Source organism: Acomys minous (assembly GCF_964271855.1).
Source record: "Acomys minous genome assembly, chromosome: 7".
NCBI classification, from domain to species: Eukaryota; Metazoa; Chordata; class Mammalia; order Rodentia; family Muridae; genus Acomys; species Acomys minous.
Genome location: NC_140488.1, coordinates 16,530,675 through 16,556,265, shown reverse-complemented (window position 1 = coordinate 16,556,265; position 25,591 = coordinate 16,530,675). Strand labels below are relative to the sequence as shown.

The 25,591-nt window shown below is 36.0% G+C and overlaps 1 protein-coding gene across 12 annotated transcripts in view; it reads right to left on the bottom strand.

Moving 5' to 3' along the window:
- Positions 1 to 25,591, bottom strand: part of ATP11C (ATPase phospholipid transporting 11C (ATP11C blood group)) — a 159,656-nt gene that overhangs the window by 31,582 nt on the left and 102,483 nt on the right. For all 12 annotated transcript variants that reach the window (XM_084790699.1, XM_084790703.1, XM_084790700.1 and 9 more), the window contains 10 exons: positions 20,921 to 21,082; positions 20,107 to 20,258; positions 19,295 to 19,366; positions 18,068 to 18,141; positions 16,589 to 16,692; positions 15,788 to 15,969; positions 11,031 to 11,294; positions 4,998 to 5,172; positions 1,831 to 1,933; positions 425 to 570 (listed from right to left, as the gene is read on the bottom strand). In XM_084790699.1, coding sequence (XP_084646825.1) covers positions 425 to 570; positions 1,831 to 1,933; positions 4,998 to 5,172; positions 11,031 to 11,294; positions 15,788 to 15,969; positions 16,589 to 16,692; positions 18,068 to 18,141; positions 19,295 to 19,366; positions 20,107 to 20,258; positions 20,921 to 21,082 — 1,434 coding nt within the window. The remainder of the gene's footprint in view (positions 1 to 424; positions 571 to 1,830; positions 1,934 to 4,997; positions 5,173 to 11,030; positions 11,295 to 15,787; positions 15,970 to 16,588; positions 16,693 to 18,067; positions 18,142 to 19,294; positions 19,367 to 20,106; positions 20,259 to 20,920; positions 21,083 to 25,591) is intronic.

Sequence of the window (25,591 nt, the reverse complement as noted above, 5' to 3'; positions counted from 1 at the left end):
AACCCTCAGGGAAGATTAGAAGCCAGGCCCAGGCAACAGGCCTCATCCTAAAGAGCTCTAGATGCCCCTGAGTGAGAAACAGGCCCTTCAAACCTTTGATCCCAATGTCCATCCATTCTTGTCTGGAGGCAAGCAGTTCCTGGACCTTCCCATGGGATGTGGAACCCAGGCCAGCCTGCCAGATGCTGACTTCAAACTTAACTTCAAATCTTTTATATTCATAGTAATGCCTTGGTATTTAGACTCACAGAAATTCAGAAATTGGAGAGCTCAGTACCATGGTGCACATCTGTAATTCTAGCACCTGGGAGGTATGTGCCAGCCCAGTTACAGAACAAGTTTGATTCAAATCTATGTTACAAAGATCACATTTCAAAAACAGTGTCCTGCAAAAGAGCTAAATTATAAATATTTGATCACATACCTTATAGAAGAAATATTGTACAAGATGTGCTATTCTCACATAGTATAGATGTCCATGAGCCAATAGCAGTTTCTTTAAATGTTTAAACTTTGGAACAGAATAATCACTATTCCTGGCTGCTTGGCGACCTTCTTTTCCTTTAATACCTAAGAGAGAATATTTCCAGATGGTGATAATTTCATAGAATGACCCAACACCTGATTTGTTTTTATATTTTAAGTTGCTTAAATGTTACAATGAAGTGTATACCTTAGGTTTATTTTTTAAAATGGCTTTAAGAATGATACTGAGACTTACCAAATAAAAGTATTTTTAATTGATGATAAGCTATTTGTTAGCATAATATAAAACAACTAAGTAGAGTCATTATTTTAAGTACATAGCAAAAATTATCTGGAGGGAAAAATTATTTAAGGCCTTTAATATGTGCTTAATTGTGTGCAACACTAAATCAGATGTGATATTAAGGCAACTTAGAGGTCTATGGTTTGTGGTTTAGGAAACCAATGAGAAGACAATGAGAAACTGAATGAAATTGAATAGCTATTCATGAATTTTATGAGCCATAGGTCATTTCCACATTGGGTAATCAATAAGCAAAATATAAAATTCCATGCTAAATCATTCTACTTCTGAATGGGAGAAAAAATTTGGGGATCTAATTTCTTCACTATAATAATTTTCAAGGTATTAATTCTATATGTGCTCCCAATCCATTGTCCAATGTTTTTGGAGTGTTAGGTTGAGTGCTTAGTAGCAATTGGGTGGATGAAAACGTGCTGAAGGTGGTAAAAGAACTGTTGGTGTGTATCAACTTAAGACTTCAACACCAGAGCCTTCGGTACTCATAGGTACCACTGTGGTGAAAATGAACCAGTCAGTGAGAATTTCTAACAGTTGATAATCTCAAAAGAAAGAGAACAGGAAATAGAATAAGCAGTCTGACTAGGGGTGTAAAAATTAATAAAATACCACTCATGCTGTTAAAATAAGAACTGCACAATCAATAGTGGCACAAATAGGTTTGAAAAATCCACTTCGTAATTGGGCGGTGGTGGCACACAACTCTAATCCCAGGACTTGGGAGACAGAGGCAAATAGTCTCTGAGTTCTAGCCTGGTCTACAGAGGGAGTTCCAGGACTGCCAGAGCTACAGAGAGAGACCCTGTCTCAAAAAACCATTCAAAGAAAAAGAAAAGGAAAAATCCACTTTGTTTGGCAAATATAAAAATACCCTCTAGTTACATATCACTGTTAGAAAAAAGTCTTTCATCAGATTAGCAATTATTCCCAAGGTCAGTTTCCAGATGAATAACCAAAATAAATCTAGAATAAAAGTGATTCAACCTAAAGAACAATACTGATGATGATACATTATAGAGGCCATCACATTAAATGTTTCTTACCTATTCCCACATGGGATTCCAAAATCATACTGACATCATTTGCACCATCACCTATTGACAGTGTTATGGGGCTGCCTTTCAAGTTCTTCACCATTCTGACAATCTAAACATTAAATGCAAAAGAGATAGAAAAGTCAAAAGCAGAATGTATAAAATTTACTGGGTTCATTGTTATTTATAAGTAAACAGAAAGGCAGTTTGTGTGTATGTATTATGTAAAATAAACTCTTAATTGCCAGGTGTAAAGTAACATAGTTCTAGCACTATAGCACTAACACCCCCATTTGTTTCTAGATCTGTATATGTATAAATGCTTAAAACCTTTCCTGCCGTACTTACTAAAGGCTGGCACGTTTCCTTTTTTTGTCATCATTTCATGTGATCTTTTTAGATTATATTGTGAATGTGTGAGAATAGAGGCCATATATTGGATTTGAGGTAACATGTACAAAGCCACTAGAACAAGAATGGAAAAATCTGAACACTGCTTTCGTTACCTCTTACTCCCTCCTCTGAATATATTCATATCTCCCTAAAGAATGCTCCAGTGAGGCTGGACATGATGGTACATGCCTGTTATCTCAGCACTTGGGAGGCAGAGGCAGTTAGATCTCTGTGAGTTCAAGGCCAGCCTGGTTTACAAAGTGAGTCCAGACCCAGTTTCTTTAAAAAAAAAATACACACACACACACACACACACACACACACACACACACACACACACACACATATATATATACACACACACAGTGTTCTGCCTACATATCTACATGCAGGCCACAAGAGGGCACCAGATCTCATTATAGATGGTTGTGAGCCACCATGTGGTTGCTGAGACCTTTGGAAGAGCAACCAGTGCTCTTAACCTCTGAGCCATCTCTCCAGCCCTAAAGTTGTTTTCTTATCTCCACATGTGTACCAAGGTACATGGACCACATAATATGTAAGTAAATGTAAGAAAAAATTTCCATATATGAAAGCTTATGATATCAAAGAAGAAGAAAGTATTTGCTAATTAGGAATTATTTTACAGAAGAAAGCACGACTTAAATCATGAAATACTAGTAAAATTTGTGTGTGTACAGAAATAGGGAATTCCTAGAGAAACAAAATGACATCCAAAAGGCACACAGTGAAGTGAAAATAGAAAACACTTTAAAAATAGGTCTGGTGTGACCAGATCAATGAATTTCCACATATGGATAATGGATTCAGATCAATATGGAAAAATGTACAAGTGGTAGCAGAGTACAGAAGCCACTGGTAGAAAATGCAATGAGAAAACAGAGAGAAGCTAGGAGGCTAGTTACAGATGAAGGTTAATGAGCTCTGGAAAGAAGTGAGAAGAAAGAAACGGGCAGAAAACACTAGGAAAAAGTACTAGAAAACATACTTTGATAGCTAAAGCCACATAAAAACGTAAAGTATGAGAGAAGTGAATAATATATAAAAGTTTTGAGTTTAGAGGATTAAAACTATAGTAAGCTTGGCTACAGAAATAATAGGAGATGCCAAGGGAAATGATGGTTAATCTGCAGAGAAGGCAGAGTTGAAACAATAATGGCAAACTTAAGATGGGTTTGTAAGAAACTAATGAAGTAGAATCCCAAAGATTTAGACAGAAGGTAATGAGTTAAACTATATGTACACACGCGATGAGGACGTAATAATCTAGAAAATGTTAAGTATAGTGATAAAGAGAAAATACATTGAGGCACTCAGGAGGCAGGGGCAGGTATCTGTGAGTTTGAGGCCAGCCTGGTCTACACAGTGAATCCAGGACAGCCAAGGCTATACAGAAAAACCTGTGTTAAAAAAACAAACAAACAGCCAGGCGTGGTGGCGCACGCCTTTAATCCTAGCACTCAGGAAGCAGAGGCGGGCAGATCGCTGTGAGTTCGAGGCCAGCCTGGTCTACAAAGTGAGTCCAGGACAGCCAAGGCTAACACAGAGAGACCCTGTCTCGAAAAACCAAAACCAAACAAACAAAAAAAAACCCAAAAAACAAAAAACAAAAAACAAACAAACATAACCCCACCAAACAAAAACAGACAACAACAACAACAACAACAACAACAACAACAACAAAAACCCACTAAGGCTACTCCATGTTCTGGAAAGGAGAAAAAATATGGGCAATACCAAAAAGGTTTCATAAAAATAGATAGACCAAAAATACACAAACAGATTATAATATGAGACTTAGGGAGTAAAAGAAAAATGGCTCCGGTAACAGGAATAAAATAAGACAAAGGAAGAAACAAACTGTTCAAGAAAATTATAATATCTGCCTGAAGATACTAGAATTAATTATGATAGTAGGGAATCCAAATGGAGATATCTAGCAGACAGCTAGAAATGGGATACTTAATCTTAAGAAAAAGCCAGGACTGTAGCTGTATCCATGGAAGGCAGAAAAATGAAAGAGTTAATCCAGAGAGTGAGTCCATAAAGTGAAAAGCAAAGAAAAACTGCCATAGGGAAAAAACTATTAAGCAAGTAGAAAATACAAGATAAATGGGCCAGAAAGCAGCTCAGTAGTAAAGAACACTGGCTGCTTTTCAGAGGACCCAAATTTAATTCTCAGTACCCAGACAGCAGCTCACAAATGCCCGTATCTTTAGTTCCAGGGGTTCTGATGACCTTTTCTGGCCTCTGTAAACACCAGGAACCCAAGTTGTGCAGATATACATGCAGGCAAAATACTCCCATATGTAAAAATAAAAGAAAAAAGTAAAAATACCGGATACAACAAAATGAAAAGATACAATGTCAAAGAGGAGGAACATACTGCATTTTGGGCAGGCACAGAAATCTAGGAAGATTTTTAAGGAGAATGTCAATGAACAAGGAAAAGAATAGTGCTCAAGGAACTGGGCCAGGTTTATCTGTAACCAAGCCAGTGGAGTAGTAAGAGAAGAAATAACAGGATACACAGGGCTAATAATGCCATGAGGAGGAAAGAACACTGAGTGCAGGCAGTAGGAACTAAATACTCATTTGAGAAGTCTAGAAGGTAACGAACTGGTCAGCAAGCTTGAGAGTACAAGGTACAGTATAGGTTTAAAATACTTTGAAAGGGACTAAGAGTTTGTTCACAAAGAAGAAAAAGCCAAGGAGAGATATGAGATGTGTACAGAACAGAAAATTAACTACTATCCAGTTACCTGGGCTTTTTGTAATGGTGCCATCCGGCAGCAGAGCACTGCAGTGCATTTCATACAGATCTGTAGGAAAATGCTTTTATAGTTGTTTGAACTAGAGTCTTGACTAGAATTCAGTATGAGTGACAATGTAGAGCCATCAATGATTAATCCATATTCCTGATGTTCTGTCCACGCTCTGAAAAAGATTTTAAAAATGTGTTTATATCTTGTATACAGTTAGAATTAAGACCTTGACTTTTATTTTGTTTTGAGACAGATCTTGCATGGCTCATGCTGGCCTTCAACTCTCTCTATAGCTGAGGATGTCCTTTAACTCCGATCCTCCTGTCTCCACTTCTCAAGTTCTGGGACTATAGGCATGCACCACCATACCCTGCTTTATTCTGAGCTTTTTAATCACACAGAGGGGAGTATTCCAGATGAGACAAGTCACCAGTTCCAGTTTCCTTTATCTATCTATCTAGTAACAGTAAATTTTGGTTAAAAAAAAAAAGCTACTTAGGGAGAAAATGAAAATACTAGACCAGAAAAGAGGGAGGAAATGTCAGCATTGTGGTAGACATTGTAGAAATTAAGAAACAGAGCTGGTGTTTTTAAATTTTTATTGTGTGTGTGTGTGTGTGTGTGTGTGTGTGTGTGTGTGTGTGCGCATATGCACATGCATGGTACATGTGTGGCGGTCAGAGGGCAAATTAGCTGGAATTGGTTATGGAGATCAAACTCAGGTCATATGGCTTGTACAGCAAGTACTTTTAGCTGATGAGCTATTGCACTGGCCTAAGGAGGAGAATTTTAGGGAGGATGTAATTAATAATGTCAACTTCAGTAGAGAAATGAGTAAGAAGACAAAAAGAACAAAATAGATTGCACCATGTTTGCCTATTAAAAAGCCTGTAGAGTAATATGAACAGAAATAATAAGGAAAGGCAGCTAATAGTGTCATGGGGAGCAAGGACTGTGTACACAGTTGATTTTAAGCTCCGAAAATGATAAAAAAAATGAAGGTGGTTGTGCAGTCTGACTGTATAAGGAAAGAGAAAAAAATAAAATGACTTAAGAGCAAACAAATATAGCAACTTTGCCTGAATGACAAAAGTAATCCATAGAATATGGTTTTCAAATAGGGCAGAACATCAAGAAGATATAGTGCTCATTAAAGAACATTATATAAATGCACACATATATCATTTAAATAAATACCATTTTTATATCACGTGGTGATTCTTAACCCTAGTTTACCTATATTAAAAAAAAAACTGTCAATGCCTGGCTCCCATCTGTAGACCAATTAAGTCTGAAAGTATTAGGCAAAGCTTCGTACTGCACAATTATATTTTAAAGATTCCTTAGGCTGTTCTCACACTTAACTCCAACTAAGATGCATCTGGTGCCAAGAAAGCAAATGTAAAGAGAGATGGAAGTAAGAGGATCAAGAGTTCAAGGCCAGTGTAGGCTACATGAGCTCTTGTCTAAAAAAAATCAGTTGCAAAACCATGATCACACAGTATCTTACAAACCAACCAACCAACCAAACCACAAAGTCATAAATATGAGAAGGGGATTTGTAGGTAGAGAAAGGGATAATAGAGGTGGTAGAGAGAGTTAGGTGGATCACAATAATCTGAATGCACATTGTGGTAGTTTAAATTTGAGTGCCTCTCATAGGCTCTGACATTTGAATACTTGGTTTCAGGTTGGTGGCACTGTCTGAAGAGGTCTAGGAGATGCAGTATTGCTAGAGGAAGCACAACACTGGTTTTAAAGCCTCATGCCATTTCTAGTTAGTTCTCTACCCTTTGTGATTGCAACAGAAGATGTAAACTCAGCTGGGCATGGTGACGCACGCCTGTAATCCCAGCAGAGAGGCGAAGGCAGGCAGATCACTGAGTGCATGGCCTGGGTAGTCTACAAAGCTAGTCCAGGACAGCCAAGGCCACAAAGAGAAACCCTGTCTCGAAAAATCAAAGGGGAGTGTGTGAGTTCTTAGCTTTATGCTCCTGCTGCTATGCCTCTGACCTGCCACCACAGATTCTTATTCTTTTTATTCAACTTCTATAAGTTGCCTTGGTAGTGGTGTTTTACCATATCAATAGTAAAGTAACTAATATACACACAAGTGTGTGTATGTGCATATGAAAAAATTTACAACAGATCAAATTAATAAATTTTCTGTTGCAATGAAAGGAACAAAACAGCATCCATTTAATTTCTGCTCAAGCAATCTTGGGTGCCCTTTGAGAATCACTCCAATAGAAGCAGTAAATACAGGAAATTTTCGGTTATAGATTTAGTTGTCTACTTTAATGCTATTCAAAGTTTACTGTGCAGGGGGGTTATTTGATTATATTATTAAAGTGCAGATTCTGATTCAATAAGTCTTGGTGAGATTTTAAATTCTGCATTCTAACCACCTGCCCAGTGACACTTTTATAAATCAAGTTTTGAATAGCAAAAATGTAATGTATTCAATGATCTTTTATTCTGTATTTCTACCATATTTTATATTCATTCACATTTTGTTCCATAAGTTTTGAGGCACATTTTATTTAGTAATTAAAGGGCCATCAATCATGCATATTTAGCAAGCCAGATAGCTCAATGTATAAAGGCATTTGCTGCCAGGTTGATGACCTAACTTTGATTCCTGAGTCCTAGATGGCTGGAGAGAACTAACTCACATAAATTGTTCTCTGACCTCCGCACAAACATTCAGCAGCATATGTGTGTCCCTCCTGCAACCAACCAAACAAATGCAATGAAACTATCTTTTTTCTTTGCTTATTTAATCAGGGCTCACTGAACAGAAAACAATAAATGAAGAAATACTTGTAAATACCAGCTACAAGTAGGCCACATGGAAGTGTTTATAATAATAGTTATGTACATATATTACTACTACTATCACCACCACCACCACTACTACTACTACTACTCTACTGAGGGTTGGAGCTACAGTTCAGTAAGGGTGTTTGCCCAGCATATTAGTGATCTGGGTTCAATCTCCATTGTAAAATTAAAAAGAACTATTGTCTAATCTTTTCTTGGAGAACGGAAAATTCCCACAGAATAGAAGAAGTACATATATGGGAACATATACAAACAAACAAGATAATAAATGGTACACACTCAGTTATTGAGACACTAAGTCCACCCAGGAGGTCAATTCTTTGTGAGGTGAGATACCTGGAAGTTACATTAAAAGTAGAGAAGAAAGAAGTGAAGGGAGAATATATGTGGTTGGCACATTTGAGAGCAAATTAATTCTACTTCAGGCCTTTGGTATGACCAAAGTGTCTGTGGCTAACGGAGACTTACCAAAGGTTTCAGGGTAAAGTGATATGGACAGTGCTTTATTTAAAGAGCTTATCAGCCAGAGAGGCTTAAGGGGTTGAACACATATGATGCTACATGTATGATCTGAAATACCAGTGGTAACTAGAGCATGACTAAGGCTTTTTGGATAATGTGAACTGGAAAAAGGAAAGGAACAAAGCGGGTAAAGGGAATTCTGGATCTGAACTCTATGGTGTGCTATGGCAGGCTAACTAAGAAAAACTGACAAGGAGCATGCATTGTAATTTGGACCAACCATATATGTTATTTGACTAAAGAAAGGAAATTTTCTCATAGGTAAATGATATAAATATGCAGTCTCACTGGCTATCAGGTATCAGAATTATAGCTGTTTTAGAATGAGCCATAGCCTTATTAATGTGGCTTATTAATTTTTAAGACTGTTTAAACATGAGAGATATAGATAGAGTATGTATAAGCTTAGCTGTTAAAAAGAACAGGTTCTGAAATCATACAGACTTGTTCAATTCCTTAACAGCTGTATGATTTTGAGGAAGTTACTTTATCTTAATGAGCCTCAGTTTCTCTTTATCTATAAAGAGAATTAAAATTGCCTAAATGAGTTGTTAATAAAGCTTAGGTGAGAATAATCATCTAAAACACTTAATGGTATTCCATTAGGAAATGGAATATGTGGCTGGAGAGATGATTCACTGATTAAGAACACTTGATGCTCTTGCATTAAGTTCATTTTCCAGTACCCACATCAGGCAGCTTGCCACCTTCTGACCTCCATGGGCACAAGGCACACACACAGTGCATAATACATAGACAAAAACACTCCTACACAAAAATGTCAATAAATATATTTTTAAAAGGTTTGTTTTATTCTTTATTATAGGTGTATGTGCACGTGAGTGCAGGTACCTACAGAGGTCAAAAGAGGTCGGTCACCAGCTCCCCTGTAGCTTGAGTTATAGGTGATTGTGAGCCAGTCAATGTAGGTCATGAGAACTGAACTTGGGCCCTCTGGCACAGCAGTATTTGCTCTTAATCAGTGATTCATCTCTCCATCCCCTTAAAAAAGTCTTGGGGGCAAAAGGGGAAACAGTTTTTCCTATGGGAGGTCTCTGCAATTACTACAGGTATAACTGGTAGTATTCCAGAAAAGGAATTCGACTTACTGATAGCCACACTAAATTCAAGCAACTAACTTAGACAATGAGAAGAATAAAGGATGTCTTTCTTATTTCTAGGCACTGAGTTATTGTGCATCAGAAGCTTTTCTTGAGACTCTTAAGCTCCATAAATCTTTTCCCCTTGGCTAGTTGAAGACAGAATCAAAGTTTGTTTATTTGGTTCCTGCTGGAGTAATGAGAATCCACATGGAAAATGGACTAGTACTTCAAAATTTATGGAAACAATTATGGAGACTGGTGCTATTGTATGCCCAGACTCTAAACAGTTAGAAATTGAGCTACTTTTAAAAAGTTAAGAAAATAAATACTACTGTTATCATCCAGAAATCTCACTATTGAGTATACACAAGAGCAAAATGAGTAGCATAGAGATGTTATGCACTCTACTGTTCCTTCCACACTATTCACAATAGCCCAAAGATGGAAATAGCTTAAGTGTCTTTCAACTAATGAATAGGTGAAAAAATATGGTGCATACATAACATAAAAGTACTATTTAGCTGCAGAAATGAAATTATGTCATTTGCAACTATATAGATGAAATGAAGCTCATTTACATTATATATGATAAGGAAGTGAAGTAATCCAGGTATAAAAAGACAGTATATGATTTTATTCATATGAATCTCAGAGCATTGATCTCATGGAAGTTGAGAATACAAGGGTGGTTACCAAAGTCTGGAAGAGTATGCAGGTATAAGAATGGGGAAACATTGATCAATGAGCTTAAGTAATATTTAGGCAGGATGAAGATATTTTTAGTATATTACCTGTACAATGGGGTGACTATAGGCAAAAATAATTTCCCATAAATTTCAAAATGTTAGAAGTAATGATTCTAGAAGTTTTTACTCTAAAGAAGAGTGCTGGAGGAGGTCTGGAGAGATGGCTCAGAGGTGAAGAGCACTTTCTGCTCTTCCTAGAGGTCCTGAGTTCAATTCCCAGCAACTACGTGATGGCTCACATCTATTCTAGGATCTGATGCCCTCTTCTGGCCTGCAGGTGTACATGCAGATAGAGCATTGTATACATAATAAATAAATAAATAAATAAATAAATAAATAAATCTTTTACAAATGAAAGTGCTTTGGGGAAAATGCATTTAGTTTCAACTTAAACACTATACAGTGCATGTGTGCATCAAAATATCATGTTAACCTATTAGTATGTAGAATTTATGCTTTTGGATACATGTGAATTATAAATTTGTCTAAAAAAAGGAACTGAGAGCTGCAGATATCTCAGTGGTAGAGAGCTTGCCTAGAATGTATAAGGGCCTAGGTTCAATTCACAGCACTGCCCCCCCAATTGAGCTTTCACACTAAATTTGAGAAATCTAATTGTCTTTTACATTAAGAAAGATATAAAGTGACAAATGGTCTCAAATGGAGCATTAACTAAGTCCTCAGGGAAGGTTTTAACTTACAAGAATAAAAGAACAGAGAATGATAAATTACAGCAAATAGAGCCTTCTACAAAAGCATCTGTTATTTACATTTGTATCAATGTATAAATATAAGAAATAGATGCACTTTCTTACTTTTTAAGGCTTCTAGTGCTTTTAGGAAAGTCATGCAGCAACTTCTTACGATATTCTATTAACAATTCATGCAATCGATCTTCTTTCCTTTCACTTTCTTCAATGGTTTTTGTGGTCAATTCCAAGAGCTCAGTATTGGTTTGAAAAAGGCGACAAGCATAGCAGGTGGATTTAGCTGTTTCCATCTTGTCGCCAGTAAGTACCCACACTTTCAAGCCAGCTGCATGCAAGGCTTCAATGGTCTCTGCAGCCTGATCTTGCAGCCTACAAACACAAAGAAACTTTGTTGAAGCAAGCATTCTTACAGCTTATTAGCAATACAGTTCTAGAATCCTGACTCCTTATCAGAGTTGTGTTGTCTCTGACAAAGCTTTTCTTACTGAAGTGAATTTCAAACAATGGAGTTCAGAAAATTTCTTATCTCTTGAGGTAACTGGTAACCAGTGGTAGGATAAAAATTGAAATTAAGCAAAAGTCTTCAGAAACTCCAAATGTTTGCATCCGCTGTGACTTTAGTGTATTTTTTTATATGCCACATCTCACCACACAATTTTTTTGAGACATAGTCTATGTAGCCCTCGCAGTCCTGGAACTCACTATGTAGACCAGGTTAATGCCTCTCTTTACCAAGTGTTGGCATTAAAGGCATGAGCCACCATGCCTGGTGAACAACGTAACATCTTAACATGTTCCTAAATGGAAAGAGCTAAAACATTCTAATTAGATATGGGGGATATTAGTAAATTCTTATCCTTGAGGAAATTTTAAGATTAGGAAAGCTGCTGAGTGTGGTAGCTTGTCTTTAATAGGAGGTAGCTGCAAGCAGATCTCTGTGAATTTGAAGCTAAAACAGTTTCTATACTGTGTTCCAGGCAAGCCAGGGCTATACAGTTGATATCCTATCTCATAAAAAGAAAAATAAATAAGTAAAGGAATTATAGCTTTCTTTCTTTCTCTGTGCAGCCTTGGCTGTACTAGAACCTAGACCAGGCTGGCCTTGAACTCAGAGATCTGCTTGCCTTATCTCTCAAATGCTGGAATTAAAGACATGCGCCACCACCGCCTGGCTACACTCAATAATTTTCAATGAGAATTTAAGAATAATTCTGAAAGGTAAAAAAAATAAAAAAAAAATAGAAGAATGACATTTCTTTGGGTTCCTTTCGGACACCAGAATATCAATACAATTTGACAAAAAAAAATTGTTAAGAGGGAGAAGGAAAAGGGGAGCTATAGTAGGTAAGAAAGAGTATTAAAAACAGGGAATATAATTAAAATATATGCATATATGGGAATGCCACAATGAAACTTAATTTTATAATGCATGTTAATGAACATTTCAGGAGGGGGGCTGGAAAGATGGTTAGGGCTTAAAAACATGTATTACTCTTCCAGGACCCTAGTTTGATTTCCAGCATATATATCAAGTGGCCCCAAGCAGCCTGTGGCTCCAGCTTCAGAGATGAGACATCTCTGTCCTGCAGGGGCATGCTCACATGCATGGTATTCTTATTCCTCCCACTACCCTCCGTAAAACACACACACATACACATACACATACACACACACACACACACACACATGCACACATGCACAGGCACAAAAAATCAATTGAAGATGGAAAGGTTTAAGTGGAGATTAAAATGAACAGGAAAGAGGAGGAGATTGAGCAAGAGGGTAAGCAAAGGAAGGATATATTGAAACTTGCTAGTTTGTAAGCTAAGTAATAAAATATAATTTAAGAAAAACATATAGAAGTTCATTGAGATCTACAGATATTAGGTCTTCACAAGTACTTTTCAAGTACTTCAATATAGCTGCATGGTGTTTTGCATTTGCAATTTTTAAAAAGTGATTTTTATAAACAAGTTTGAATGGGTATGTAATCTAAGTGTCGAATACCTCCCTGTAAGCTATTCTATTCTATTCTACTCTATGTATGTGGGTGTTTTGCCTGTATATATGTCTGTGTAGCACATGTATGCCGGATCCAAGGAGACCAGAAAAGGACACTGGATTCCCTGGAATTGGAACTCAGGTCCTCTATAGAGGAACAGCCAGTGCTCTTAACTGCTGAGCCATCTCTCTATGAGGTCCCAGAGATTCTCCTAAACTAAACAATCTCTTGCCATGGCTCTTGGTTGCTCACCAGGACTAGTTGGTAAGACACTATCAGTGAAGATACCATATACAACGGTTGTAGGACAGAGAAATCAAGGGTAGAACTGAGTTACAAGCTTCCTTCCTGCTTGCTAGCATTCAGTGTACTTGAAGGTGCTGTGTAGGCTGCTGGGAGAGAATAGCTATCAGGAGTCTTATCTACCTATGAATTCTTTTAAGTTACAATATCAACATGCCAGACAAGATAAGCCTACTGGTAAATAAAGTGTGAATGTGATTGATAAGAGTAGCCAACTGCTTTTACAAAGGTGTATTTGATGAGGCTAGAAACTGGCCCAGTGACTAAAAAACCACTCACTACTCTTTCAGAGGACCTGGGTTTGATTACCAGTAACACATGGCAACCTTCACCTATTGGTAATTCTAGTTCCTGGGAATCAGACAACCTCTTATGGCGTCTGAGGGCACTACATGCATACAGTTCACAGGCACGCATGTAGGCAAAACACCCATACATATAAAACACATAAGTCTCTTTTAAAATTTATACTTGAGGCCCATTCCATGGAAAGGAACTCATGCCTTGCTCTGAAAACTAGCCAAAAGTCTGTAGCCGGTAAGGTTCTAGGCCCTAAGAGGTAACCTACTATTTTTGTTTGTTTGTTTATGTTTTTTACTAAATGGAAATGGCATCAAATTGCGTTCTAAATATGTTTGCTTAAACCCATAGATTAGCATTGCTCTCAACCTTGATTAGAGAACATTGTTTCTGCAGTGGGTGAGAGCTAATTGGTGTTTCATAACTGGTTAAAGTAACGAGAATACATGGACAGCTCAGACTTAAATGGGAAATTTATATTATTCTTACAAGGTTTAGGAAACATCATGAAAGAGGGGGTAGAAAAGAATTTAAGGTCTGGAACAAGGGGAGGAATGCTTTTAACTGTTACCTTCTGGGCTTGGCATGGCCACTACACTCATGAATCCATAGCAGATGTATTTACTTATACAAGATGGGACCCCAGTGACCTTTATTATGAAGGAAGAAGGAGCTCATAGTTACTCTCTGAGGAACTATTGGCTATTATGGTTGCTGAGGTAGGATAATAATTTTCTTTAGTGGCACAATCACCACTAAGTTGCCCATGCTCAGGTAAATGACCATAATATTCATGCTCATACAAACAACCTTAATTGAACTCAGTGGGTTGCAAAAATCAAAACAAAGCCAAAACCAAAACCAAAAATATAAACAGAACAGCAGTTAGACAAAGAAACAGACAAGAAACTAGGAGGGGACTTTGTTGGTAAGAAGTTGTTCGATGGCAGCAGGACTAGGATGAGAGAGGTTAATGGGGATGAAGTGACTAAATTATATACATGTTACATATAGGAAAATATCAAAGACTAATTAATAAATATTAACATAAAAACAATAAAACTTTAATACTTTTAATTAGTTGAATATATGTTTATAACTTTGAGCAATTAAAATTTAGTTAATTTATTATTGTATATTTGTGGTTTTTTCCAGCATATATATTTGTGTACCATGTGCATGCCTGCTATTAAAGAGTAGGAGAAGAAGGCATGAGATCCCTCAGGGCTAGAGATACAGATGATTGTGGATACCATGTAGATGCTGAGAATTGATCCCAGGTTCTCTGGAAGAACAACCAGTATACTAAACCATGCATCCATCTCTCTAGTCCCTTTGCCATAATTTACAATTCTTTGAAAACTTTAAAATATTTAAAAATCAAAACATTATTTCAAGCAGATCACTGACCAAGTCCTACAATAATGTCTAGAAGAGCTCACCCTATAGATTTAAGTCTTATTCTTATTTTAAAGTACTCAAAAATATAGTCTAGCTTATGGAAACAGGTTAGATTAAATTTTTGTACTGTTTACTGTGAATTTCCTTTCTGCTCATTTACCAATATCTTACCCATTCATTTTTCTAGGCACCAGTTCAAATAATGGTTCTATAATCCTGTCTTATATACTATAAAGCTATTTCATAAAAGTTACATAAACAATTAGATGATTTAGCAAATATTCAAAAGATTACATTGATAATGGATTCATTTTTAAGTTATATGTATTTAATTTAAAACTATTTCTAGGTTTCAAAATCTATATTTTCCATACTTGGTAAAATAAACCAATTTTTAGATTTACAACACTAAACGAAATATTTCAAAATATGTGAATAAATTACTACTCTGGGGCATACCTACAGACTGGTCATTAAAATAGCAAGAGTAGCTCTGAATAAAGATAATACCAGGCTAATGTGGTCTGGGAAAGCTTAGGAAGAGATAAAGAACTACAGGTAATTAAGTAACGATGGCTAAGGGAAGAGAAACACTTCCCGGGGAAGTGAATACAAATTGGTTATCCAATACTAAATGATCAGCCCTGAAAACAAACATATAATTAACTAATTAACAGGCATTTATATATTGAGGATTGATTACACACACACACACACACACACACACACACACGGCCACGAATGTGAAAGAGAACAAAGTGGGGTTGGACATGGGAGGTTTTCGAGGTAGGAAAGGGAAGGGGGAAATAATGTAATTATATTATAATCTCAAAAAATAAAACGAGTATCTAGTTACTTGTCTTCCACAGCAGTGGCTCCAATTAAATTCATATTTGTCTCAATCTCATCAAAAAGTTTTTCCAGCTTTTCTTCTCTATCTTGTAGGGCCATTTTTGCCTCTGTTAGTTGTGTATTAATTCTTGCAAAATCATCTGGCGCAATTTCTTTGAAGGCTACACAGAGAGTCCGATACCCATCCTAGAAGCAAAGCAGAAGGTCTATAGTTACCTCCTTAATAGCTGAAAGAATGTCATAGTCTTTTAAAGATTTATTTTTAATTATGTGAGGACTGTGTGTCAGTATGTGTTGTGTATGGTTAGGTTTACATGAATGCAGATGACTATGGAGGCTATGGGCATGAGAGCTCCTGGAGCAGAGTTACAAGTAGTTATGAGCTTTCCAATGTGGGTCCTGGGAACAAAACTTGGGTCTTTTGTTAAGACCAGTACATGCTCTTAACTGCTGAGCCATCTCCCTAACCCCAGTCATATTCTTGAAATGTATTTGCTTTACCCATCTGTGCAAAAGAGAAATTTTGAAACATTTAATTTTTTAAAATGAACAGAATGCAACTAAAAAGTTAACATTTAGTCAAGTTCAAAACAACTAATAGCTAGTTTGAAAAGATACTTGAAACATCTTCACCAAGTACTAGTTCTAACGACAATATTGATTGGGCTGGGTTAATAATTCATGTTAAAATAAATAATATGGGAATATAACCAAATAGAATAAGCTAAAATTAACTTCAACATTATTTAATTTTGTTGATGGACATATCTCCACTTACTTATTGAAAGGAAGGGCAAAGGCTTACCATTGCATTACGCTCCACATGGGTTTTGGTTAACTCAATTTCATGGTTAGGCACCCTGGGAAAAATTGATGAATCTGCTCCTTTACAAAAAAGTAGAATATCTCCTAAAATAAAGAACCAAAGTACTCAACTTAGAATTTGACTGATAATAGGATATACAGAAGAGGTAACTGTTAAGATAGCCTCTCTTATGCAGCTGCTATATATTTTGAATCTCTCTTACAATGTTCAAACAAATAGAATAAAATATCTAGAGAGTTAGTTTGTCAGAACAACCACCATCTCTCCAGAACATTATAGACACAATAAATAACCCAGATCTACTACATGTACCTCTGCTATAGTTCCTCCCAGGAAATCATGGAGTACTAGGCTGGATGTATCAAGAAAGTCCAGGTGAGTTATTGTTGAAACTGTAGCCAGTCATGACATAGAGCCAAAAACCAAACTCAAGCTCTAACAGCCTAAATTCATTTCGAACAAATTAGAAGAATACTTGCTTGATGGGGTATACTGGGAACTCTAAAATATCTTTGTAGAATAATGATATTATAAGTAACGTTTTAGATCATGCACTGTTGATCATTAAAAGACACTATCCTTTTGAGACCAATAACTGCTCAACAAATAAAAAAGTGAAGTTTTGGGATCAGTGACTTTTGCATGTCATTTTTTCAGGCATTTCACCACTTGCAGAACAATATATAGGCAGATGTACATACATTAAAGTAGTATTGAAATGCTAAGCGTTTCATTTCTAATCATACACTGATGAAGTCTGTTTAAAAGTCATAAACAAATTTCATGGTTATATACGAAAATCAATCTCATGACTTTGCACTGATCCCAGAAAGGGTGAGTAAAGTGAACCATGGTTCTCCATGGCTTTTTTCACATTCTCATATTCTCCTCATTAAAGAATTGGCAGCAGATTTAATACCAAATTAAATCAAGGATATTTTGAAAATAAACTTCTTGGACCAAAGAAACACAAGTGCACACGTATATATACCTCTGAGAGCTTGTGAATAAAGTAGGAGTACTCTCCCCTGGTTCTTTCAGAAATTGAACAGAAGGCAAACTGCCATAGTGCCTTCCAAATATATGAAGGAGGCTACAGATGATGGTATTCATTTATCTGAAAAGGCATGTTTTATTTTTTCAGAGTCCTTAGCTCTGGAATGAAACAACAATGTCCTTTCCCAGAAACTAGGGTTAATCATACATCTCTACTTTATTTGCTTCCAAGGAGTGTAAAACAGTACGGGAATAAGAGAGGTCAGAGAAGGATAGAAAGCCAGCAACTCTGAATGCCAGGCTTCTATAATTAGTAATTACAAATCATTCTGTGATACAGAGGCCCTGTTTCAGTAAAAATTACAAGACTTATACTACAGAAAATACTTCTTTCCTCAAAAAGGTTATAAACAAATCTTACAAGTAGAAAAAGATAATAAGTAAAATTTTAAAGATGCATACCTTCTTGGGTCTTTACAATAACACTCATACGTCGACGGACAGAATCAAAATTTAAGGTGTGGAGAAGTTCATACCTTTAGGGGCGTAAAGATGAAAAGTTCAATGCCTCAAGAAATAAGAAAAAGCACATGATTGAGACATCTTAACACAAACTTTTCTCTTTGGATGTGGACAACTAGTTTTGTGTACAACTGGTACTTTCCATTTTGTTTGAAATTTCTCTGCATGTAAAACATGCTAATAAGATATAACAGTAGAAGTTATTTTATTTTCTTACTGTATAACTTAAAAAAGAGTGTCTACATAGCAATGGAAAACAAAGAACTGGCCCACCAAGGCAGATAGAGAGGGGGTCTAGTGGGATTGCAATTTTGGAGTAATTATTAGGGGGTCAGACACTGTGCTAGGTATTGAGGAATTGAGATGAATCTACCAAACACTCTTTCATCTAAGAACTTAACCATATTATAGAGGAGACAAAGGAAAATGAAAATAACTACACTCTGAGTCCATTAACTACTTCCTTCAACCAACATACTCAAAAGGAGGAGACTAGAGCAGAGAAAAAAGTCAATTGAAGGAATATTTCCTGGAAAAGACTATATGCTGGATTCTACAAAGAATAATATGGTGAAGAAAGGGGGCTATGATTTTAGAGCACAAGGGAGAACATGTATAAAAGCACGCATGGCAGCACATGGTCCATAAGAGAGCTTAAATTTCCAATGTCTGGAAAACTCAACAATAGGAGAAAAGCAAGAGATGAAGTGCACAATGTAAGCAGCCGCTGAGAACTGGGACTTTGGTGCTGTTTCAGAAACATGGTATTTTAGCCTAAAACAGTGAGAAGTCAGAAAGTATAATGACATTATGAGATATCTTAGAACTGTCTATGTATAGATGAACTATTAATTAGATTAAATCATGCAGAGTTTAAAAAAAAGGGACCTGTGAATGAACATATCTACATTTCACAAATAGTTCACCCAAGGCTCATTCTATCTATTGGACAATATGTAAACCAAACTACAACTTTTACTTCAAATCCCTATTTTTGACATTCTATGAAAAATAGCATTTCCTGACCCAACTACCTTTATTTAAAACTCTGAAATGGGAGAATATAGCTCAATATTTATAGGTACATAAGTTTTTATTTCTTTCTGATTCTATTTAATGTCCACATTGGGTTACAAATGACAAACATCCAAACACAGGGCTACTTACTCTTCTATTTCTTGGCTTTGGTTCTCTACTCTTATATGTCCATTCCAATTTCCCAAAAATGTGAACCCAAACCTACAAAACACAATAGAAAGATGTATATGTCTTCAAGAAACAATTTTCTCTTGTCATGGCATTATCTATCCTTACAAACTCTTTTCTTCTTTTAAATGATCTCAATCTCCAATTGTATTTCCCTTTTCAATATGCGTTGATAATAAAGAGTAAGCCAATGACTGGCTACTACTGTATTCAAGAGGGAGACAATTTATAATTCTAATTTGTAGCAAACACAGTATGTGTCGTTTTTTGGTACTTAGTCATCTTAAATTTCATTGGTAAACTGGATTGTCAGTTACCAAATGGCATCAAAATTTCTGGCAGCACTCAGAAATAATATATGTTGTAGAAAAGTTGTCACTGTTACATGATTTACAAAATATAATATGACATTATTTTGTTGTTTCTTGAGACAGAGTTTCTCTGTGTAGCCTTGACTGTCTTGGATTCACTTTGTAGACCAGGCTGGCCTCGAACTCACCGCAGTAGGCCTGTCTCTGCCTCCCTGAGTGCTGAGATTAAAAGTGTGTGCCACCATGCCTGGCTTCATGATTTACAAAACACAGTATGACAATTTGGACTGGTGACTGGGATGTATAAATAAGGCAAGCTACACCAATGCTTCAGAATTTTCTTTTTGAACTTACATTATAGGATAGGCACATGATAGAGTTACTGAGGCGAATGGAAAAACACCAAATGAACTCTTACTCTTCTGTGGTTTCCACTTTTTTAGAAATACAAGAAATACTTACTTTTTAGCTCCTTTCACCAAAGCTATTTCATCTGGTGAGGAGGAGATATATGTGAATTCAGCTTCTTCTGTAGGTCCATCAACAGCATCATTTGTTTTAATTTCTACAGTGTGACATAAGCACAGGGCTCGTAGAAATAGCTCTTCTCGGTTCTGTGTAGCAAAAACATAAAAAGTACTATTATTTCTATCACTAGGTAACCAGTGAACTAAGAAAGAATATTAAGGTAACAGAATGTTATCTTAATTAATAACATATCTAGAAAACCAAGTAATGGAAATTTATAAATTTCTACTACTCAAATGACTATATCATAACTCCTAGAATTAGTGGTTCCTAGTCAGTATCCCTGGAATATTTACTAACTCTTTCAGGTTGATGTAGTACCTCCTATACCTAAGGCAGTGACTTCTTCATTGCCTAAGATGTACCTAGGCTTCTAAGTCACAATGTAGCAATTGTTCATGTGTAGAGAGACTTTGATTCACTTACCATGTAAATACTAGAAATTTAATGATTTGAAGAGACAACTTTCTTAAAGCAGCTAATAGTAAAAAAAGAAAAAGTGAATCCACACATAGCCAAGTTAATATTTTGTTCAAATGCCATTTACCATAATTCTACTTGTAAGTTCTAGTTGTTTACAAATGTTAAAGGTGTTAATAAAAGAAAGGGGAAGTCAAAAGAAAAAAATGAATATTCAAAGCTCTGTATCATGCAACCATTGGAAAATTCTGTATTTTAATTATAAAGGGACAAAGCATGCCTACAAAGATTAATTTCTGAGGCAAAATATTAAGAGGGAAAATGTCACCTTATCTGCTTTATCAAAATAGGTTAAGGGCCCATCAGTCTGAGATAATCCATCAACTTCCTGAGTTGTGCCTTTATATTTGTGCCCATCTATGCAGCATTCAATGAATTCCATGCTATTTTCAGTAAGTGTTCCAGTCTTATCTGTAAATACATACTCCACCTAAAAACAAGGACATAGACATAAACATTTTCTATAGTATTTGTTAAATTTTAGCCAGCTATAAGAAGGCAGTCCTATTTACACAGCCACGGAAATGACCTCTTCTAAGAAGTGTCCAATGTTAGAATTATTGGTGCAGTAGTATCAAATGAATAAGAAAGTTATGAGCATTTTCAAAGACACTGAAACTTACTTAAATATAGAAGACAGAAAACCATGACTATTTAATTATGTTAGGTACCTTTAGTTTAACCATTTAATGGTTTTAAATGGTAAAATAAAGTCAATTTTCCAAGGAGGAAAACAATATAGTGACCACACCAACTGCCATGCCCATAAACCAATGGTGAGGAGAAATGTAATAGAAATGTACCTGGAATATGATAAAATAAAAGTTGATAAAATTATTTTCCTCCTTGAAAAGCACAATTAAAATTTTATTTCATTTTTATAAATTCATTGGGTGTATGTGTGTATGTGTGCATGTGTGTACATGCCATACACATAACATGTAAGCCAATACACAAGAGGGTGGAGGACAACTTGGAGAAGACAGCTGTCTTCTTCCATCATGTAAGGTCCCAAGATCCATCTTAGCTTGTTGATAAGCATCTTCATCTGGGAAACAATTTTGTCAGGACAATTTAAAAAAAAATACGGCAATGAAGTAAAAAGTATTACAACTATAGAACATATAATAGAGATGAAAAAGAAATATTAACAGTTAACTAGTTAGGAGATACAACAGGTAAACGGTGATAAGAAATTTTTCCCATGCCTATTTCTCAGATATCCTAAAAATGTTTCCAAATTGAAAGCTTAAAATATAATAGGTAACATCTAAAAATATGTTAATGAAATAAAAATTTCCATTATAATAAATCATTTTGAGTACTTCCATTTTATCTCAGTCTTTATCTACTCTATTTATAACATCTGGCTTTTAGAAACCCATAATTTTATCTTCCTTTTTGATAATTTATGCTTAAATAGTTAAAATTATGGGCTGACAGGAACAAGTGTAAGCACAAGATTAAGGTTTTTATTATGTAAGGAAAAAGAGATGAACTCCAGTAGTAGTTGCTAATTATTTTGCAAGGCTTTTCATGGCAGCAGTGCTGACAAAATAAAGCATTCTACTTTTCTTTTTCCCTCTTAGGCAGCCAAGTTTGAATTCTCTTTTTAAATTGATCCCAGTGGTATTACTTATGTATCATTTAGATCTTTCTAAATAAACTAAAATTCTTTGGGGCTTTGCAAAAATGTTCACTTTCATTTTTCCATGAATCCTGGCTTTGTTTTTTATATCATGCATTTAGATTAGAATTAACCCATTCAGAATCTCTTTTGTGTGTACATGTATGTGAAGGCCAGAGGAGAAGTTAGGATGTGGTTCTCCAGGAGCTGTCCTTCTCTCTTTTTAGCTAAGGATCTCTTACTGACCCCAAGGAAGGTAGGCTAGCCAGTCACTGAGCCTAAGGAATCTGCCTATCCTCATGTCCCTGGAGTTTGAGTTATAGTGCATGCCACCATGCTGGCCTTTTGTAGGTTGTTCCCATGGATAGAACTTATGTTCTTGTGCTTCTAAGGGAAACATTTTATACTAACTGAGCTATCTCCCAAGACCCCTTTTAGAATCTCTTAGCATTAGTGTTAAAGGTGGTAACTTCAAAATAAAATGTACAATTCCTTTGACTCTAGGGAAATAGTTGGGAGAGTAGAGGTCTACAAACATCAAATCTCATAGGTATAGGCCAACAAACTATCAACCAAAACACGCATGCTATTTTCAGTTCAAATTCCTAGGTAATGTTGATTCTGTTGGCCCTAGAATTAAAATACTTACAGAACCATTCTCATAGGTCATGCATTCAGGAAAAGTGGATGGAGGGCTAGTTGTGACTTATATTACAAAGTATTTTCATATTTAAAGGACAGGGATAAAAGAGAGACTACTGTTGGCTCTGCCTCACAGATTCTTCTTTAATGGTAGCTTTGAGCTGGATAAAAGGCTCCTTTATACCAGCAAATGCAAGTTTATCATTTTATTGATGGAAAGCCTACATTAGTTATAAAATATATATTTGATCTGCTTCTTTGTTTTCTGAAATAACTTCAAACACACATGAGATTTCCAGAATGGTAAGAATGTCATTTTGAGATGACAGGTCACTGAGTATGCTGCTCATATTCAACATGCTGTGACAAAAGGACTAGATATTCCTTTGTATTTCTGGTGGATGTAGCGAGAAAGGTGGATGAAAATAGAGGACTCTGCAATACCTGCTAACACAAGATGTTTCTATATCCCCGTTCTCCTTTCCCAGATTGCCTCATCTTTTTTTCTTTCTTTTTAAAATCTGATGCCATGGTTATAGGACCAGGGTGAAACTACTGAGTGATGTGCCTGGTGGTACAGGCCTATGATCTCAGCTACTAAAAAGGATATAGTTGGGTATTGCCAAAGTCAAGGTATGTCTGAGATAGAGTGAGTTCAAGATCAGCATGGGTGAGATCCTATAGAATAATGCCTTTCATTGGTATTAAAGTCACTCTACAAACTTGGCCCCTATGTGCAAATATGAGGTGTAAAAAGGCTGGTATCAGCTAGGCACAGTAGTGCACGCCTGTAATCCCAGCACTCAGAGAGGCAGAGGCAGGTTCAAGGCCAGCCCAGTCTGCAAAGCAAATCCAGGACTGCCACAGAGAAACCCTGTCTTGAAAAACTTTAACGTGTATAATTTCTTTGAGGAAAATCTCATTTTTTTTTCTTTAAAGTAAAATACCTGATGTGTAAGACTGACCATAATGACTAAACATAAAGCTTAACACTAAATATATCCAACATATACTATATGTGTGTTGATGAATACTATGATTCAGTTGACTAAAATTAGTCTTTAGAGTCTTCTTATTGTCCTTTACCTCCTAATTTTTCTGATTAATTATAACCATACTAATATAGTTAGGTCTATTATGGTTGCTCAAGGAGGTAGTGGATAATTTGAGTTCTTTTTAACTTGATAATAGTAACTTCTGTACATAGAACATATCCCAGGTACATTGTTAGGACCTCAAAATAACAACTATATTTGATTAGTGGAATTAATTTATAACTTAAGAATGATAATGTCATATAATTAAATATAGCCACAAGATTGGAGGGATATAAAAGAGAAAGCTAGTCCCACAACTTTTCAAGACCCATTAAAACCATTCAGCTTTATGAGATACTGATGCCTTATCATAAAACATCTTATAATCTTCTAATTGAATTAAGTACTCTGTATTCTTTTGTTTCTTACACCAAGCACTGTCCCAATAATATATTTCTATACATTTTTAATACCAATGGGTTACTAAAGTAAATATTTACTATGGCCTTGATGGCTATAAACTAATACTACCTTCAGTAACATAAAAAGCTCTACAGCTTGAATTATGACTAATAAAACAGGAAATTTGTCACACTTAATTTTGTGTATAATAGTCCATTGAATGCTAAATAGACTAAAGAAACTATTTCAAGACTTTGCATTTTCATTCAAGTAATTTCTAGACATACAAGCTAATAATGATTCTAAGTTGTTTAGACTCTGTATTAATTAAAGGAGTGATCTGCCATTAAGTTTGTAATTTGAAGAAATGATGACCACCACATCCAGAAATGCAGAATTTGGCTGGGGAACTGGATGGTAATTGAAATAAAAGCTGTAGCTTCTTTCCATGGATCAAATTTACCAGATCATTACCCAAACCTCTATTTTACTTCCTATAGTCTTAATTCAATCTAAACAGTAAGAGCCAGACTAGACTACAGGTAATATGGATACTGGTGAAGAGGAAAATCTGAAAGAATGAGGTAGGGGTCCTATCAAGCGGAACCAGTGCTAGACATCCTGTAGCTATTATATTTGCTGTAGTAGCTGAGGCTTACTTGACTTCTGCCTCTGGATAGGTAAATCCCTATAATTAGGCAATAATCATGACACACATTTACTTGACATTCAGCTGATAGCTTGTGCATTCAAATGTTTTCTTACGCCAAAAGCCTATAGAATGGTGCCTTTCATTGGTATTAAAGTAACTCTACAAACTTGGTCCCTATGTGTAAATATGAGGTGTAAAAAGGCTGGTATCAGCCAGGCACAGTGGTACACACCTGTAATCCCAGCACTCAGGGAGGCAGAGGCAGGTAGATCTCTGTGAGTTTAAGGCCAGCCTGGTCTACAATGCAAATCCAGGACAGGCAAGGCTACACAGAGAGAAATTCTGTCTTGAAAACCTAAAAAGGGCCGGTATCAACTTAATTAATCAACAGCTTAATTAATCAATGAAAGACTCTTCTGGAAATATCTAAGGGAAATACCACTGGTTCACGTATTTCTTCTACTGTGTCAGCAGTTCTAGAATTTCTGAGGAATGTAGACTCCAAGGTCTAAGCCACTACTTTACTGAAGTCAGTTCTAAACAGAATATGTGCAAAGTCCTTTTGCCATTTCAATTCCA